Below are 21,001 nucleotides of genomic sequence, written 5' to 3' on the forward strand. Positions count from 1 at the left end.
CTTAAATTAATCGAACAAGCGGAAATTCTCTGTGTATTAAGTATTTCTCTCTCTCTCTATCTGAATAAATATTTAATAGTAAATGTATTACCAAGAGAATAGGCTCAAGTCTGGAACAAATAGTCTCAGGATAGAGTATTGATTTGGTATTACCACTGATGACATAGTTATTTAAACCTTAAACACGTTTTTTCTGAAGATTAAGAAAAAAATTTAATTTTAAAAACTGGCAATTCATGACTTATATATATTACAGACAGGTTTTATATATTTTTTTACTGACATGTCTATTATAAGTTGAAATGAAATGAAATGGGGTTTAACGTCCGCACCGATTAGGTTAATGAAAACAGACATACATCATACAGTGTTCCTTTATTAAACATGCATTATATGCAAGAGCTAAATCTCCCTATTGCATGTCTTTCTTTAGGCCTGAAATATTACCTAAATTATTAATTAGACATTAATTAACTTATCCAGACCATAATCAACAATCCATGGCCGATTTTCATTGGATAAGAATCCGATCTGCAGTTTAACGTAAAAATGGATATTCGAGATTTTGTTAATTATTGTGACAGCGGCAATAATAACAATCGAGGCTACAGAGATTTTAAAATAAGGTTATCTCAACTTAGAGTGAAGCAATTTGACTGAAATTTTCCGCATAATCCATTTACATCTAGTTTTTATCTATTGTAGTGAGAACTGTCAGCTCTTTATCTAATCTTCCATAATGTATCTTTAATTAAAATTATCATCTTTTGACATTAATACATGAATTTATTGTTCATTTGTACATTAACACTGGATTTAGTATTGTTTAAGTTTTATTTAATCTATGAATAAAATATTTCATTAAATTCAAGTTGTATCTGTAATTGTAAATACCATTCACAAAAAGATCATATGAAAAACCAATGTAAACATGGTGTTAAACATACTACTTTTCATGCACCACCCTATGTTCCTGAAGCAACGACCCAAGTTTTACAACATCTAGTTGTTGCTAGATTAGTCAGAAATTCCCGAACTTATACGTACGTTATCTCCCAATCAAGTGCCCAATCATGCAGAGGCCAATCAAACATGGGGACCTCCACAGAAACCTTGACTTGAACGAACCTTGAACTTTGCAACTCAATTATCACAGGTAGACATTTTAGCTGGAAACTGCAAGACTTGGTACCGGTAATCGAGATGACATTTTCTATCAAGGAATCTGGGAGGTACCCAGCCGGGTGAGTAGCCAATTGAAATTAGAGACGAAATATGCAGGGTATTACGTGAAGGGTTTGATAAGATGTTCGGAGTTAAAATGAGATCAATCCTTCGATTGAAAATGGCACCACCTGGTGGGCTAATGGGACGTACCCTTCATTGAATTCGTACAGTCTAAGTTTCGTTTACATGCAGGGCAATTTTCATATCATCCGAACAACTAAAACCTATCCCTTTCCGGTCCATCCTGGCCCACTGACATGGGGGAAACCATGCCAGTAAATCTCAAGAAATTTTCTTGGTCAACACCAGGATTAAACTTGGGGCATCTTGGTTACCGGTACTAAACCAGCACCTTTTATCACTAAGCCACTACGGCTGAATATTCACAAAAGGTTTAGGGGAAGATAGGTAATTTACAACGACACGTATCTTAAAAACAGCATTCATTTGGCAGTCTGAAGGATCTCGGTGAATAGCTATGAACTATATGACGGCAGATGGAATTCAATATAAGAGTAGGCCCTAGGCCATAGCACCGCTGTCCAGGCAAAATTTCCCTCATGGCGTATTACTTCATTAGTCCAGTCAGAGCAGAAGGACGTTAAGCCCCATTTCATTTCATTTCCTATACTAACTAGTTCTGTAATTGTGGCAAACATATAGGCTACTGGCCCACAACCTTCTTTTCTTTTTTCTTAAGGGGTCTGACACCTCTGGAAAATATGGACTTTGGGGGAAGAGAAATGGACTCAAAGACACCTTGTGTGTTATCCTTCGGATTATAATTGATTTTTTTTTTAGCTGTGGGATTTATCGTAATCTGTAACTCACTTAGTTGTTTTACACGAGTTACCTTGAAAAACATAACTAGCCTAGCATTTTTTAGTTTAAAAAATGTGCAGGATACTGTCTGGTATAAGGGAAATAACTCTGTTTTGTGTCTGATCCAGTAAGACCGGATAATCTAGTATTAAATGGGGTGTGGTGAAGTTGTGTTTGAGAAGAGAAGCTGTCTAATCTTATTGGTAAACACTGACACGCTTCAGGTAAATATAATCACTGTTTACCTTTACCTTTGTGTTTGTCTAAATAAGACAGTGGCATGTCGACTCGACCTCAAATATGGTAGTTATCTGACATTTCTGACGCTTTCTACTGCTTTTCACACTTCTAATTCTAATCATTCTGATTTCTGTAAATGATCATATTATCTATAATTTAATATTTTTTGGCATTGGCAGTTCATTTGTAACTAAATAATTACAATTATAGATTAATGCTATTAAATTTGATAATACACCAAAATTATATTAGATATTAGCCCTTTGGAGGTTGGGAAGACTGACCTGATCTGACTTTAACTTTAGAGGTTTATACTGCTCCAGTGATTTGGCAATGACTAAAAAAAGTTCTAAGCCTATATACATCAGATGCAGAATTTTTGGATAAAACAATAAACTGAAACACATAGCCCACTATATTAACTATATATAAATATAAAGTGAATGGATGTAACTGTTGGGCTCATGCCGAGTCCACTTTGTCCACACAGATTGGACCCTGTATACTCCGATTGTAATCTGCACCTATCAAGCTGGTGTGCAGATCGTCAACTTTGCACTGATTATTACTCGATGGTTTAAGGATCAAAGTAGGATGTTAGATATCTGTCCTCTATCGACTTTGTCTGTAATGATTTTTCAAATAATTTTCAATATCACTGCATAATTAACGTGTGTGCTAAGAATAAGATTTCAGTTTGAGTCTACAGATAATCTTTGCTATATGTCAACTGTCCAAAAATATTTGCGGTAATGACCGTAAACTTCAGTGTTATTTTTGTATAAGTGAGATAAATACATTTATAACAAACAGTTGACAGATTTTTAAATATTTTATTAAGTGCAATGTAGGCTACGTGTTTCTGAATTCTCACTACTGCTTTCCTTTAAGGTAATTCAACTGTGCGATCATACTTTTCTTTCCATTCCTTCGGATTGTGAGCAGCCAAAAATTGGTCAGTTCCCACTAAAATATATTATTGTGTGCAACTCCACATAAATACCGTTCGAAGATTTTGATAAAATCAATGGTTGTTTCGGGCAGTGGCATGCTAGCAATAAAAAAATAGATTCGTCTTCCTTTAAGATAATGAACTATGCGTTCATACTTAACTTTTCCCATCACCTTGCTTGTACTTGTACATGTACCATTAAACTGACTGTCACAAAATTCATTAAACGAATAAAACTAACGCAGTGATCCATGGTGTGTGAAATAGCTTTATTTAACGTCCATTTCCACCTAAGTGATCATGATATTGCAGACAATTAATTACATGTTAATATACAAAATAAAATCTTTACAAGATGATTGGTGAAAAATTGTATCATAAGGTCTGTCATTGAATCAACTGACGTGGCTTCAATTCCCCGGTTGTACGTGACAAGGAGTAGGGTCGTCTGTCCAACCTCATGGGTTTTCTCCGGGTCCTCCAGTTTTCTCCCACTGCTAAAGACCCCTACGCTAGCGAATTATTGAAATAAAATCGAACCATGTGCTAGTCCCAAAATGACCTAGTTTGTGTCGAGTGGACATTAAACTCTCTCTCTCTCTCCCTCTCTCTTTAAGTGTATGGTATGTCAGCCGAGCTTAAAGTTCATTGACAAATATCATCATTATTTTACCAATGATCAAATGACCATGTGGTAAGAATGTGAACTATGCGAGGTATTACATGTGTGTATTCTATGTCTGCCCACAGCTATCATTTGAAAGTTGGTATTTTAATAAACTTAAGTCTGTGATATGAAATAGGGTCAATCTCCAAACCCATACAAAATATTCCATAATATTCCATAATGTAAAAATTTGACCAACAGTTAGATTTATAGATCTGGAGTGTAAAAACATGATAAAATATATTAAGAAAATTGGAATAAAATTTGAATTCTTTGGAAAAAGTATCTTGCTGATTAAGGTACCAGTAATTTAAAACACTGGTCTTGGGCCAAGACTTCTCTTTAAATTAATTTTTATATGACTAGACATTCATTATTTATATAAAAACATGTACAATGTACCTACAGGTAAATTATTCAGGTAGATTACTGTGATGAGAAATTTCTCATAAAGTTTTTGCATGTTGTTTGGGTGTTTTACCATATAAGGACATGTCTTCTGTTGCATTGATAAACAATAGGTTAAAAGACAAGATAGATTTGTGTAACTGTCTTCTACCTGTTGTTTATCTTATAATATACCTGTACTATCCTCATTGTGTGTGACTCATCATTAACTCAAACACCTTGTTAAACAGGTAGGGTTTCTTGTTCAGATATATATTATTATATACCTGTATAATTATTTTGACGTTACGAATAAAGGTAAATTCTTGCTCCCAGTTTGTAGTAGTCTATATTACTTATTTTCTGATTGTCGATTGTGTGTTTTTGATTATTTGAATCACTGTGTTGAATACCGGTAATAGGAATAATAGATAAATTTGACTTCCCAGTTTGTAGTTGATGGCCTACTACCTTATTGTCATTTTACTTGTATTATAGTACAGGCTGTAAGTTGGTCTTCTATTGTTTGGTTTTTGGTATGTGCTTTTGAATATACATATACTGTGCATTTTAATTATTTTGACGTCTGGTTACGAAAATTCTGCTTCCCAGTTTGTGGTATATTACTTATTTCTTGCTCTACCATATTTTGTGTTATCGGACATACTGTAAGCTTGTGTTTTTGGTATTTGAATTTCAGTATGTGCTAATAGTTTTGTCTATATATATATAATAATATTGCTTCACATTTTGTTGTATTGTATTAGCTTGATAACTGAGAGATTACTCTTCTAAACGTCGCCTAAATAAATCAGTAGCTGTTTATCCATAAGTATGTGTTATAGTTTATTTATCTACCCAGTTACTAAGTGCCACTTAAAGAATATAATATGCATGTTGTTTTTATTATTTTAATCGCTGAATGTGCTTATATTATTCAAGTTGTATTTTTACTTATGTTTAGGAATAAAGGTAAATTCTACTTCCCAGTATGTCGTATTATATTACTTATTTCCTGGTTTACTGTACAGTTTATTAAAATTTTTTCAGTGTATATCTATATATATGCATTATTATATTTATGACTGTCTACATAGGAAATAGGATAAATTCTACATCCCAGTATGTGGTATAAATATAGGTTTATTATTATTTTTATTGTATCTTTTATTATTTAAATCCCAGTATTTGCTTATATCTCGGGATCACGTGGCTAATTGGGTAAGATGCTGGCACGCTAGCCTGGAGGTCGGGTGTTCGTTCCCTGCATCGGCCGAGAAAGTTCATCCAGATTTTCCGCCGTAGTTTCCCCTTGTCAGTGATGCAGGATGGAGGGCTTGACAAGGACAGCTGTCTAGTCATTCGTAAAAGATCCCTGGGCAGTTGGAATTCGATATAAGAGTAGGCCATAGCGCCGCTGCCCGGGCAAAATTTCCCTCATAGCACACTGTATGGCGTATGCCCGTCTTCATTAGCCCAGTTTAGGAGCAGAACAGTGGGACGTTAAACCCCATTTCATTTCATTTCAGTGCTTATATCTATACAAAGTGCATGCAATAACAACATTTTTCATAATTTGGAAATTTAGACATTTTGTCGTTATAATGTTGTGGTGCTACACAGGTATTTTTTTACTTTTTATTACTCATTATAGGCCAGGAGCCCCAGTGGCTAAGTGAGTAAGACGCTGGTTTGCAAGCCTGGAGGTCGCAAGTTCGATCACGGTCTTGGCTGAGAAAGTTCTTCATGATTTTCCGGCGTGGTTTTCCCTTGTTAGTGGTGCAGGATGGAGGGCTTGACAAGGACAGCTGTCTAGTACATGTAGTTCAGAAAGGATGAAAAACACAGAGGTCCTGTGTACACATTGACGTGCACGTAAAAGATCCTTTCCCAGTTGGAATTCGATATAAGAGTAGGCTGTAGCACCACTGCCTGGGCAAAATTTCCCTCATAGCACACTGTATGGCATATGCCCGTCTTTTCACTCATATAGCACACTACACAGAATGTGTCTATTTTCATTATATTGGTGTGATCGTAGGTTATGATATTTCCAGCATAAAACAGTATTTATCTTGGATTATAGAGGCTATAGTCTACAGCTGTACAGGTCATAAAGTTATGATTGACTTGCTTGATATCAGGTTTGATATTTGTTTAAGAGGAAATACCTAAGGGAAATTTTAAACTTTTTGATCTCTTCGAAAAAACACAAAGGGGAGAAATACATTCCACAGTTTTGTCAAACTCAAAACCACCCTACATTTAGTTACAAGTATGGAATGCTGTAGCAGACAAAATGATAATACTGCATTGTATTTCATATATTATTTAACACTTTGCATTTTGATCACTACTGCAATCAATACCAATAAATCTGGTGTTATTTGGTGTGACATACATGTAAAATGCCTAAAATTTACAATGATAATATAATGTAAAATATTATGAAATTACACTGATTTTTTTTTAAGAAAATTACAATAATATGATAGAAAATTGAAATATTATAAAATTTGACTAAATCATATTTCAAAAATTTGTTGATTGTTAATGTGACGTAAAAGATATTATCAAATTGCCTTAAATCTTGTTTTAAAAATTACAATTATAATTTGATACAAAATATTATCAAATATTACTGAATCCTATTTAAAATATTTTTTTTAATTGTTAAATTAGTGCTAGATACACAAGATTAAATAATACCTGGGTTAAACAGTGATTATATACCATTGATATTCTGGTTTTGTCTTGTTAAACATACATTATGCATTATGTAATAGCTAAGTCTGCCTATTGCACGTCTTTCTTCACGTTTTAAATGTTCTATTAATTAGACATTTATTGACATGACAACAAGACCATAATCAACTCTTGATGCCATTGGATGGGTCCGATTTTAAGCAGACTAGAATGGTTCGGTCATTTAATGATTTAATTTAAAAATGGAGAAGCGAGGCTAAGACTCGAATGACCAGTAAAGTGGTTACGATCAATGCACACATCTTGTCAGCACTACAACCATTGAAAAATTCGCTCAAAATAATGTAATTTGAATGAAATTTTCATTTTATTCATTTAGCATTATCTATTTTTGAAATAGCTCGTTATTTAATATTCCATAATGCCCCTTTAAAGGGGCATTATGGAAGATTAAATAAAGAGCAGGCAGTTCTCACTATAATAGTTAATAACTAGATAATGTAAAGAGAATATACTGAACATTTCAGTCAAATTGCTCCACTTTGAACTGAGATATTAGCTATTGAATTTTAGGCCTAGCCTCTATCATCATTACTAAAGTCGTACGATAAAAAGCATAGTCTCGATTTTCGATTTTTGCATTTAATCATCAATGAGCATTAAAGATGAAGACCAACGATTTTCAATAAGGTTTCCATAAATAATAAATATATATTTAGAAATAATCCCTCCTATAACATATGCAAAAAATAATTTGCAAGCGAGAAATTAATTTTTATTAATACCGGAAGTGACGTAGTTGGTTCGACACGCTCACTGGTCACTATAGTAAACATACAAGTTTGGAGCAAGTTTAGCGCTGTATTTTGTGATCGTTTCGCCGTTTGGCAGAAAATCTGATGAAAGGTAATCTTTATTAGGATATTAAGAACAAGAACTTACGGTGTTTTGAAGGTATAATATACAACGCGTTTGTGTAAATTAAGTTTCTAAACTGGACACTGTGACACAATTTAAGCCACATGGCTAATTGTTTACATCACGTGATAGCTGGCACGTGACAGATATTAACTGAACACAAATTGGCGACCTATTCGGCTAGCGACCTATTCGACCGATCCAGCTGGCAACCTGTTCGTTGGCAACCTATTCAGAATGAGAGCGCACCCCTTTAATATGATTGTGCCAACTTTTACTAATAATATTTCGAAAGCTTATTTAATCAGCTTTCGGAATATATTTAGTTGGATGTCCAGAATTTTGTAAGATAATGCGAAATTACATCTCTATTCTGAGCTAAAGGAATGGATAAATGATAATATATTCTACTTTCATTTGATAGACGTTACGTTGGATTTTATTGGTTGATAAAAATAGATGAGTTTGGGCGACTGTTGAATTTATTCTGAATAGGTTGCCAACAAACAGGTTGCCAGCTGGATCGGTCGAAAAGGTCGCTAGCCGAATAGGTCGCCAATTTGTGTTCGGTTAATATCTGTCACGTGCCAGCTATCACGTGATGTAAACAATTAGCCATGTGGCTTAAATTGTGTCACAGTGTCCGGTTTAGAAACTTAATTTACACAAACGCGTTGTATATTATACTTTCAAAATACCGTAAGTTCTTGTTCTTAATATCCTAATAAAGATTACCTTTCATCAGATTTTCTGCCAAACGGCGAAACGATCACAAAATACAGCTCTAAACTTACTCCAAATTTGTATGTTTACTATAGTGACCAGTGAGCGTGTCGAACCAACTACGTCACTTCCAGTATCAATAAAAATTAATTTCTCACTTACAATTTATTTTTTGCATATGTTATAGGAGGGATTATTTCTAAATATATATTTATTATTTATGGAAACCTTATTGAAAATCGTTGGTCTTCCCCTTTAAGCAGCAGATCGGATTCAAATCCAGTGAAAATCGAACACATAAGGTGGCAGCAAGAGTTGATAAAGGTCTTCTCATGTTAATAAATATCTAATTGATAGTTTATATAACATTTCAGGCCCAAAGAAAGATCTGCAATAGGCAGATTTAGTTCTTGCATAATGTATGTTTAATATAATATAAAAATATGAAATTTTACTAAATCTTATTTCTATAATTTGTTGATTGTTAATATGATGTAAAAAATATAAAATTTTACTAAATCTTGATTTAAAATCTTTGATTGTTGCAATTGTTCAAACTTTCAGTACAGAAGTTATGTAGGATATGTTTGGTTTAATATTTACCCAGACACCTCAGTTAAAATCTTCACACGATCCTATCAAGTGTGTTTTTTACCCTTGAAGCTTTTCTCTAGACAGACACTGTATCGTATCTATTGTTTGTGAACAGATTATTGAAACACAACTTACTAAGTTTTATTCTGTGACTTGAATTTTGTCTTGAATCCGACTGTGAATGCATTCAATATTTTAGTGCATTCTCCTCCTTCTGTTTCGAATGTGGGGTTCATACACAACCGAATTTAAAAGGGATAGACATTTTTGAAAGGAACACATGTTTAACAAAGTCTGTGCAAATGCAGCTTGACATTTGGAGTTTTTTGACAGCAGAAGTGTAAATGATGTTTGTATCTTCTACAGTTACCTCAAGATGTTGTCGCTTCTGGGGCAGTATTCACAAAAGTTCAAACTAAAATATTTTAAGGATTTGGAAATTTGACTGGCTGAAAGTTAAAAACTTGTACAAGTTTTAGCTCTTGACACGGCATACGATGTAACCATGATTTGGGTCTCGAAAGCAATGGAAGAAAAGTATTAAATGGACTTAAATTTATTTCCTTTCTTTTTTTCAGGCTAAAAGATGAGTGTAGAGGTCGAAGTAGTAGACGGCTCCGCATTTAAGGAAGCACTTCATTCTGTGAGATCAGACAATACTTCCGATACATACGTGATCGTTGGTCATGTGGACGGAGATCAAAATCGGATAAATGTGGTGACAGTGGGACAGGATAATAACGAGATAGCTTCCTACATGGATGATTGCCAGATGATGTATGTTCTTGCCAGATACGAAACTAAATTTGATATGTCACTGACTATTAAATTTGTTTATTTTCGATGGTAAGTAGATATATATTTTTGTTTGTTTATGCGTCATTTACTTTCTATTTGTAAATCTTACTGATTGTTGTTATATTATATAAGGATTGAACTAAATGAGTTGTTATATTTTGCAAGGATTGAACTAAATGAGTTGTTATATTTTGCAAGGATTGAACTAAATGAGTATTTATATTTATTTTATAAGGATTGAACTAAATGATGGTTGATATGTTTTATAAGCATTGAACTAAATGTTTGTTATCTTTTATAATAATTGAACTTATTTTATAAGGATTGAACTAAATGTTTGTTGTAATATTTTATAAGGAATCAACCAATGGTACATGTAAATGGTTGTTATATTTTATAAGGATTGAACTAAATGATGGTTGATATATTTTAATAAGGATTGAACTAAATGATGGTTGATATATTTTTAAAAGATTGAACTAAATGGTGATTATATTTTAAAAGGATTGAATTAGATGATAATTTTGTTATCCGAATTGAACTTATTAGCTAGAAGATTATTGTTATGTTTTATACTAGGTGATTATAAAGATTGTGTCAGAATTGAATTGCTAATTATATGGTTATTATATTTTATAATGATTGAACTGAACTTACATGTACTATTGAGATAGTTGTTATATTTTAGAATGATTAATAAAATTGTTATTATATGTTAGAATGATTAAACTTACTTACGAGGTGGTTGATATATATTACTAATAAGGTGGGGGGGGGTGGCTGAATGGTTAGCGTGCGTGCGCTGTATCATAAAGCCTATCATTGAGTCAACTGGCATGGTTTGACAGGCTTTATGATACAGCGCGCGCACGCTAACCATTCATCCTGTCATTGAGTCAACTGGCGTGGTTTCGAATCCCCGGTTGTACGTGACAAGGAGTAGGGTCGCCTGTCCGGCCTCGTGGGTTTTTTTCTGGGTCCTCCGGTTTCCTCCCACTGCTAAAGACCCCTATGCGTAAGCGAATTATTAAATAAAAATAAACCATATGTTAGTCTCGAAATGACCTTGTTTGTGTAAAGTGTTCGTTAAACCCCATTTCTCTCTCTCTCTCTCTTACTAATAAGATGGTTGTTATATTTTATAAGGATTGAACTGACTGAAAAGATGGTTGTTATATTTTACAAGGACTGAGCTTACTAATAAGATGGTTGTTATATTTTATAAGGACTGAACTTACTAATAAGATGGCTGTTATATTTGGTTACGGTACAAGGACTGAACTTACTATAAGATGGTTGTTATATTTTATAAGGATTGAACTTACTATAAGATGGTTGTTATAGTTTCTAAGGATTGAACTTACTAATTATATGGTTATTATATTATATTAAACTAATTGTTGTTATATTTTATAAGGATTGGAGATAAAGTACCTATACAGAAGAAAGGAAGATTTGGTGTTGTAAAAGGAAGTGTTGAAAAACATTTTAATCCTTATCACATGTTATTAGAAATAAGCTCTGTCGAAGATTTTAATACAGAAAAAATACTTCATCAGGTAACTATCTTATGATTTCAACTATATATAATGAGGTGGAGGTTCTGGCCCCTGTTTTAGTTGGCTATTGGGCAGAGCAATATATAAACAGCCATCATCGCCATTTTGTTACCATTTAGAAACATTAGAACAAAACAAATATATAATAATAATTGTCAGTGAAAATAGAGAGAGAGTGAAATGGGGTTTAACATCCATTCGACAGAAACTAGGTCATTTCGGGACTTACATATGGTTCAATTTTATTTCAATAATTGGCTTGTGCATAGGGGTCTTTAGCAGTGGGAGGAAACCAGGTGCCTTTTAGATAAGGCAGACAAGAGTAGTAGTGATGCCAGAAGATGCACATTGGCAGGCAACTGGAATCACATCGTCAATAGAAGGCTTGATCTCACGTAATACCATGCATATTTCGTCACTAATTTCAATTGGGTAAAAGCCCAGCGTGTGAGCCTATCAGATTCCTTGATCGTCGCGAATACCAAGTCTCGCACTTTCAAGCTAAAATGTCTACCTAGATGCAAAATTCAAGGTTCGTTTAATGTCAAGGTTTCCGTGGAGGTCACTATATGTCACAACCTCTGATTGGACACTACTGTTTACGTGTCTGTGGATAACGTAGCTATAATTTCAGGAATTGTGAAGTAATCTAGAAACATCCAGATGTAGGGTCTCAGTCGTTGCTTCAGGAACATGCTGGAGTCAGTGAAAATAAACGGAATGATACTTCTGCATAAAATGTAGTGAGTCAGAGGCAGGAACTGTGTAAAAATCTGTTATTGTATAACACCAGAGGAATTGTACCTGAAGGAAACTAATTTTGTGCCAGGCATTGTCTGTGATAGGTGTCTTATTTTCAGGCATGCTCTAATTGAGCAAGATGAAAAAATTCACAGAGAATATTTGTGAACATCATTCTCTGATTGCTGAACAAACATTTACCTCAAATTTACATAACTATTCCTTTTACAGTAATTGAGTTCATGGGTTTGATTATGATTAACATCATTATCAATCTCTTGTTTCTCCATTTCGTCTCTCAGTGGAACAGAACAGAGCACACTGTGTAAATAAATTATAGAAACCATTTTTCCCCCTGTTATCACCAAATTTTGTTGAGTGGAACTTTAAATTCAATTTTTTCTCCTTTCAATCTCATGGTCTTGGGGTTTTGAATGCAACCTACAATAATATAATATTTGCTGGAGATCTTATTTTCACAGTTTTGTTACTCATTTCAGAATCTCAGCTCAATATGAAACGATATATTTAATTAAAAATTGGAGGTTGGGTGGGTGAATGATCTAAGTGTGCGCTTTAGATCATGAGGTCTGTCATTAAGTCAAGTAACTTAGTTTCAATCTCAGGTTTGTATGTGACAAAGAATAAGGTCGCCTGCGTCTAACCTTGTGGATTTTCTCTGGGTCCTCTGGATATCTCGAAGTACGAGTGAATTAAAATTTGTATCATATGTTAAGACTTCTAAAGACCTATTTTGTGTCGAGTGGACGTTAAACACCCAGTCTCTCTCTCTAGCAATTAAAAATCTTATCTATTTCTTATAAAACTTCAAACTGGTTATTTTTTTTGGCATTTACAAATTTTACTGTAAATTATAATTGTTACATAAACAGCTTGAAGAAACATCAGGAACTAAATCAAAGGTTATCGAAACAACGGAAGGACGACAGGAACGAGGCTTCACCCAGACACAACTACCAAAACGTAATCAAGGAGCCAAGTTTGGTGTCAATGAGATATCAAAGACAGGAGCTAATCTTGAAATAGATCCAGGTTTGAATTTTAATCTTCATATTGATATGTCTGTATACAGTAAACCCCTACTTGGTAACAACCACACTGATCCACAGTGAATATTCGCTAGGCTGAAACTATCACTGATAAGGATGACATCGATGCGACTTAATGAGCCACAAATATTAACTTTTTTCCTCAGACAAATTAAATTTAAAAATTTTTTTTTTATTTATTTAAAAAAAAAAACAAAGACGTTTGACGTATTTGTAGGTAAAAATTATTTCCTATTTAGTGTAAATGGGTATTAAAAAAAGTAAAAGGCTCCATTTCGCCCGAACCAGTAAGGTCTTATGTAAACAATGCACGTGCCATTGAGCCAATGATAGGGAACAGGGCTAGTCAGTATTTATATGTACATGTAGCAGCAGGTAGTGAAAGATTAAACATACATTATGCAAGAGCTAAATTTGCCTATTGCAGGTCTTTCTTTAGGCCTGAAATGTTATATAAAGTATCAATTAGACATTTATTAACATGAAAAGACCTTAATCAACTCTCGATGCCATCTTATGTGTTCGATTTTCACTAGATTTGAATCCGATCAGCTGCTCAATGCTCATTGATGATTAAATGCAAAAATGGATAATCAAGACTATGTTATATTCTTGATTGTTTTTCAATTTTGAGTGAAGTCCCCCTGCACTTACTATTAGAGTGTTGTGTGGACAAATAATCAAATGCTTTAGATCATTGGTGCGCAAGTTTAGTGTCATTTCGATTGCATACTTAAGTTTAAAAGAGGAGTAGGATTACCTCCAAGGCTTCACTTCAAAATCTTACCAGACTTAAAAGGTTTTTGACTCTTCTTGTTTACTTGCCTAACCTTGTGAACCCTAAAGTTTCCTCCCACTGCTAAAGCTACCTGTATGCAAACATATTATTGAAATAAAAGAATACCATATGTTAGTCCCAAAATGACCTGGTTAGTTTCACAGCTATAATTACCTGTAATATGGTTTTTATTTCATATTTATATTACAGGTGTACGAGAATATATCAGTTTAGTTCAAGATAACGAGGATCCTACATCATGGCTTCTAGCCTGTTATCAAGATAATAATCCCAAGATGCCAATTATAGTAGCTGGTAAAGGGGAGGGAACTGTAGATGAACTGAGAGAGAATTTAGTAGACGATCAAGTTATGTATGGTTTATACAGAGTTACTGATAAAATTGATGATATTACTACTGTTAAATTTGTTTATATAATATGGTAAGTACATGTATATTTTGACTTTGATATCTTATTTGTTGCTTGTAAAGGCATTTTGAATCCGCCGTGGTTAAGTGGGTAAGACAATGGCTCATTAGCCTGGAGGTCAGGTGTTCGATTCTGCATTGACCGAGAAAGTTCATTATGTTTTTCTGACGTGGTTTCCCTTGTCAGTGATGCAAGACGGAGGACCTGATAAGGACAGCTGTCTAGTCGTTCGGATGGAACGAAAAACTGAGGTCCCGTGTATACATTGGCATGCATGTAAAAGATCCCTTGGCAGTTGGAATTCCATATAAGAGTAGGCCATCTTCATTATCACAGTATAGTAGGATGTTAAACCCCATTTCATTTCATTTTGTAAAGGCATTTAAAATTGTTGTTAGGAAAACATTGAAATAATACAAAAAACAAAGCTTGTATAATAATATCTTTCCATTGTTCTCTTATTGTTAGCCATAAATCAATCTGGCAGTCAGAGCATCATCCTGGCCCCGAGTTCACAAAGCATTCTCAGACTTAAGTTAAGAATTTACTCAAAATTGTTCGCCTTATTTTAACTGAAATATAGCCCTTTATAAAACTTTTGTTGTTTTAATGTATCAAATACATCAATAAGAAACTATGTGCAAAGTTTTGTGTTTCTGGATCAACGATATTTCTCATAAACAGTGATTGAAAGTTGAGTAAATTCTTAACTTAAGTCTGAGAATGCTTTGTGAACTTGAAGCCAGATTCTATACAGTATTTAATATTAGAGTAAGCAAAGTGTAGGGTCGTCTGTCCAACCTCGTGGGTTTTTCTCCTGGTCCTACGATTTCCTCCCACTGCTAAAGACCCTCACGTGCAAGCAAATTATTGAAATAAAATTGAACCATATGACCTAGTTTGTGTCGAGTAAGTAGGATGTTTTGATCTCCAGACAGTATTTGATAATGGTATAAATGGGATGATTTGATCTTTGACAGTATTTGATATTAGAATAAATGGGTGGGATGATTTGATCTTGGACAGTATTTGATAATGGTATAAATGGGATGATTTGATCTTTGACAGTATTTGATATTAGAGTAAATGGGATGATTGATTCTCGGGCAGTACTTGATAAATGAGTCTGTTGGATCAAGTAATTATAAGTGTGCTTATTTTACCTCAAACATTATTTGATATTTTACAGGGTTGGAACTAAAGTAAAACCAATGACAAGGGCTAAAATTTCAACACATCGTGGAACAATGGATGAGTTATTTGGACCAGCTCATGTCAATATATTTGCCAATGAATTATCAGATATTACTGAAGAACTTGTTTTAGAAAAGGTAAAACTTTCTTTTTCTGTTTTACTATGATGACCACACAACACCAATCTACAACGTGGCCAAGAAAGTTCCTCACAATTTTCCGACGAGGTTTCCCCTTATCAGTGGTGATGGGCCTGACCAGGACAGTTTTCTAGTCGTTCAGATGGGATGAAAAACCGACGTTCCATATACACATGATGTGCATGTAAAAGAACCCTTGACAGTTGTAAATCGATATAAGAGTAGGATGTAGAGATGCTGTCCAGGCAAAATTGCCCTCATAGCACACTGTATGGTGTAAGCCTCTCTTCAGTAAGCCAGCTGGTACAGAACAGTAGGACGTTAAACCCCATTTTATTTCTGTGAATGTAATGTTGACTATCTAACTAGAATGTGATGGGTTCGATTCCGGTGTTGGCCGAGATTTTCCATTCACCTATTTGTTTTTTCACCTTTACCAGGGTACAGGGGGGTTCGGTGGCTAGATGGTATAATGTGCAGAAAAGTAATTCATCCAACCCCAACTTGTATGTGACAAGGAGTAGGGTCACAGGTCCTCCAGTTTCCTCCCACTGCTAAAGACCCCTACGCACACATGAATTATTGAAATAAAATTGAACCATGTGTTAGTCCCAAAATGACCCAGTTTGTTTGTTGAATGAATGTTAAACCCTCTCTTTTATAAAAGACCACAGGGATCCACTGCTTAGGCCTATGGATTAACAAAAACCACAGAACACACCATGGCATATATATGAGATTCCAGCTTCCACAATTGTTGGCATTTAAAATATACAGGAATAAAGCTGATCCGTGAAAATTCTTCTTCATGCTTTCTTCAAATTCTTTTATTTTTATAAAGCATAATTATGAAATTAATCTTCTTTTGCAGGTGACTTTTGCATCTGGTACAAGATCCCATGTTAAATAATTACGATGACTATGTGTAAAGGAGTTCACTGTATATAGAAAGGAAGTGATGATGTTCAACATTTTAACCAAGATCGACCACCAGAAACTGCTTGACTCATTTATTTTTCGCAGATGATCAAATTATTGTTTTTGTTCAGTCCCAAGCATGCAGATAATAAAATGATTCTCTATCGTTCAACCCTTTAGCTCTCTGGTACTTATATTTACTGGCAGTGTCTGCTTTAAATCGGGGGTTGGATGGCCGTATGGTTAGCACTCGTGCGCTGTATCATACGGTCTGTCATTGAGTCAACTGGCGAGGTTTCGATTCAACGGTTGTACGTGACAAGGAGTAGGGTCGCCCATCCAACCTCGTGGGTTGTCTCCGGGTCCTCCGGTTTCCTCCCACTGCTAAAGACCCCTACGCGCATGCGAATTATTGAAATAAAATTGAACCATGTGTTAGTCCCGAAATGACCTAGTTTGTGTCGAGTGGACGTTAAACCCCATTTCTCTCTCTCTCTGCTTTAAATCGTAATGTCTGACATTGAGTCAAGTTGCAGGGTTTCGATCCATAGCATGTATGTGACAAGGAGTAGAGTTGCTTGCCCAACCTTTTGGTGTTTTTTTTTAGGGTCCTCCAATTTCCTCTCACTGTTAAAGATCCTAATGCGCAAGCGAATTATTAAAATTAAATTGTACAATATATTAGTACCGAAATGACCTAGTTTGTGTCGAGTAGATGTTAAATTAAACCTCATTTCTATTCCATAAGAAATTATACATAGTTGATCTTTTTTACATTTTTAAGCTCATATTTTAACAAATCTAAACCTGCATCCCCCTTGACCTCCCCAAACCACCCAAGTCAAAGAAGTAGTATTCAGTTCTTTAACAGTTCACAGCTATTAATATGACTCACTGTGCAAGACGAAACAGGCCCCTAGTTCATAAAGCATTCTCAGACTTTAAGTTAGGAAATACTCATTGTTCACCTTTATAAAACTTTGTTGTTTTAATATATCAAATACATCAATACATCAATAGTTCATAAAGCATTCTCAGACTTAAGTTAGGAAATACTCATTGTTCACCTTTATAAAACTTTGTTGTTTTAATATATCAAATACATCAATAACAAGCTATGTACAAAATTTTGTGTTTCTGGATCAAAGATATTTCTCATAAACAGTGATTGAAAGTTAAGTAAATTCTTAAGCCTGAGAATTCTTTGTGAACTCAGGCCAAATGTTTCAGGCAGTTTTATACAATCCAGATGCTAAAGGGTTAAACTAAAGAGACATTTTAACTGAAATAAAAATACTTTAAATTAGTACCAGGCAATGATTCTGTGTCTTACGCTGTAGGACACCTTAACAGAACACAATGTTTATGGGGAACAGTCACTGGTATTATCCTTTTATCATTATTGTTTGTGATTGTTATCCATAAAAATTGTGTTTCTCTATGGCTAAATGCCACTTAAAGATTATGTAGGCTGCTACCTCTATATATTCAACATTAAATCATATGATTATAAATATATTGACCACTATACAACGAGATCTGAGTGTCGTTTAACAAACTTTTTATTTTAACTTATATTATTTTTATATTTCTTTTCTTTTTTCTATTTTGTTTTATTGTAAGGGTTTTATTGCCCGTGCAGAGTTAAGTAATATTTCTCATTAGTGGCATACTCATATTTTTCAACACTTTTGTACTATTTCTTGGTATTCATATCGGCTCATATTCCTGAAGCAGTGGTAACAAGCACTGTTAGCTCATTAACCATATGTCGGTTTGGTGGTCATGTGGTCTAATGCATGCACTTTAGTTCAAAAGGTCTGTCACTGAATCCAATCTCGAGTGGCATGGTTACGGTGCCAAGCTTGCATATTAAGGGTCACCTACTGGATACTAGTGCTTGATGGTTTTCTCTGGATCCTACAGTCCTTCTCCCCCCCCCCCCCCACACACACACACATCACTACTGCAAAAGACACCTGAAATGATCTAGTATTTTTTTGAATGGACATTAAACCCCTATTTCTCTTTTTTTTTCTCTGGGTCAATCCAGAAACCAGCCCCAGGGGAAGTTAACTCTTTATAAAAACATTTTATTAAAAAAAATAACTAATCAGGGGGGATAACTAATAAGGGAAACCACTGTAGATGTTGCTGTGGTTAATTTGCTGATAATGCTTGTAACCACGGATACAGGAATATGATTGTTTTTCATTCAACTTCATCAATATTTTTTTTTTGTTTTGCTCATATTGATAAACATTCACTGGTTAAGGTGATTTCTTGTTGAATTGGAATTGAACTCGGATCTGATAATCAAATTTATAAAGAATATGCAACATACAAACCATTTCATCAGTCCACATTATATATTTGTTTTTATTTGACCAAATTTAAACATTTCCAATAATTATATTTTGAATTCCAACTTTGGTTATTTTTAAAGTTTTTGATATATATTTGTAATTTGTCTGTTATATTATTGTTATTAGACAGTTTATTAAACTGTTAAGTTTGTAAAGATGTTTGATAATCTTGTTTAAAAGAGCTGAACCTCTTTGATTCTAAGTCAGCATTAAGTATTGAATGGGGTGAATCTGATGTTTTATTTCGATAATGATGGGACAATGCTATGCGATTAAATTGTTGTTTTGAAAGATGAAAATGAACTCAGCTTGGTTTGTTTACTAATTCAGTTTCATATTTTAGCCTATTGTTTTGATGCAGAAACACAACAAATGTTTGACAGGAAAACCCCACAGGGGCCTGTAATGTGGAAAATCTCTTTCAATATTAAACTGTGATTAACTGTGTGAGATTATAAAATAACTGGTCTGAATCCGATTCAGGGGCAAATAATCCGTTTTAAGTGATTCTCCATGTTACAGGTGCCTGTGGAAAGCCCCTGGTGAATAGCATTATATTTAATGATTTATCTTAAATTTCAACAGATTTCCTATTGTATTTTTGGTCAGTAATGGTGCTACTTATTTTGCACATTGTATCATTATTTATTCTAGAATTTTCTTGCCATTCTTCTATAACTGTAATCTACTTAAAGATACATTATATAAGAGCTAAATCTTCCCATTGCAAGTCTTCCTTTGGGCCTTAAATGTTATATAAATTATTAATTAGATATTTATTAATATGAAAAGACCATAATCAACTCTCGATGCCATCGGATGGCTCCGATTTTAAGTAGATCTAAAACGGTTCGTCCATTTATTGATTTAATTTAAAAATGGAGAAGCGAGGCTAAGGTTCAAATGACCAGTAGAGTTGTTACAATCAATACACTACAACACTACAACCATTGATAACTTTGCTCAAAATAATGCAATTTGAATTTATTTATTTTGCATTATCTATTTTTGAAATATTATAGCGAGAACAGTCATCTCTTTATCTAAATCTTACAAAATGCCCCTTTAAATAATTTTTCAGGGAATTCACGTAGGCAATACAAAAAAATATTCTAGTTCTCAGACAATTCCTACTATAAAATCTGACGCGGGAGAGAAGTTTTTATTTTAACGCGCAAGGCACTATATTCATCTTATCAGGAATGTGTGATTATTCAGTATCATTTATGATTGTCAGTATCATTTAACTGGGTTGTGTACTTGATAAAAATGAGCCTTTGCCACATTTCAGGATTTATTCAAATTAATTTTTTGGTAGAGCTACTTCCTGTATTTTTTAAAATAAAAACGGGTCATGCGTTGAGACTAGAATATTTTTTTTTTATATGGCTTTAGCAATCTTTTTTAAATTAACAAATTCTGTATGCTATGTGTAGGGTGAGATAATTTAAATAAAAATGATAACATGTATATACTTTTAAATTTTGTACAGAACATGTATTAAACATATTATTATGCAAGAGCTACATCTGCCTATTGCAGGTCTTTCGTCTGGCTTCAAAGGCTATATAAATTATTAATTAAACATTAATTCACTAGATAAACCTATAATCAACTCTCTAGAACATCAGATGGTTGTGATTTTGTACTGATTGAAACAAGCTCGGCATTTAATACTTTTATTTAAAAATGGATAATCAAGACTTTGTCTATTATGTAACAACGGTAGCAATGCAAAATCGGGACCTTGCTATTTTTCAAACAGTCATTA

The 21,001-nt window shown here is 33.9% G+C and overlaps 1 protein-coding gene across 6 annotated transcripts; it reads left to right on the forward strand.

Annotated features, from left to right (window-relative positions):
• The first annotated feature begins 2,166 nt into the window (after window positions 1-2,166).
• On the forward strand, window positions 2,167-20,606 carry LOC126808659 (uncharacterized). Of its 6 annotated transcripts, none has more exons than XM_050533576.2 (7): window positions 2,167-2,273; window positions 9,815-10,082; window positions 11,452-11,593; window positions 13,228-13,387; window positions 14,393-14,624; window positions 15,802-15,943; window positions 16,818-20,606. In XM_050533576.2, the coding sequence occupies exons 2-7, from the start codon at window positions 9,823-9,825 to the stop codon at window positions 16,854-16,856; spliced, it is 975 nt and encodes a 324-aa protein (XP_050389533.1). In that variant the 5' UTR covers window positions 2,167-2,273; window positions 9,815-9,822; the 3' UTR covers window positions 16,857-20,606. The 6 variants fall into 6 exon arrangements, with proteins under 6 accessions (XP_050389533.1, XP_050389537.1, XP_050389539.1 ...); XM_050533580.2 differs by lacking the exon at window positions 2,167-2,273 and adding an exon at window positions 4,489-4,546; XM_050533582.2 differs by lacking the exon at window positions 2,167-2,273 and adding an exon at window positions 4,592-4,613.
• Window positions 20,607-21,001: the final 395 nt, after the last annotated feature.

The sequence above is a fragment of the Patella vulgata genome, chromosome 1 (genome assembly GCF_932274485.2).
Source record: "Patella vulgata chromosome 1, xgPatVulg1.2, whole genome shotgun sequence".
Classification (NCBI taxonomy): domain Eukaryota; kingdom Metazoa; phylum Mollusca; class Gastropoda; family Patellidae; genus Patella; species Patella vulgata.

Excerpts from the sequence above, each read along its gene's own strand:
- LOC126808659 (XM_050533576.2), top strand. The coding sequence starts at position 9,823 with ATGAGTGTAGAGGTCGAAGTAGTAGACGGCTCCGCATTTAAGGAAGCA. Across the intron at positions 10,083-11,451 it reads AAATTTGTTTATTTTCGATG|GATTGGAGATAAAGTACCTA; the intron begins GTAAGTAGATAT and ends ATATTTTATAAG. Across the intron at positions 13,388-14,392 it reads TAATCTTGAAATAGATCCAG|GTGTACGAGAATATATCAGT; the intron begins GTTTGAATTTTA and ends TTTATATTACAG.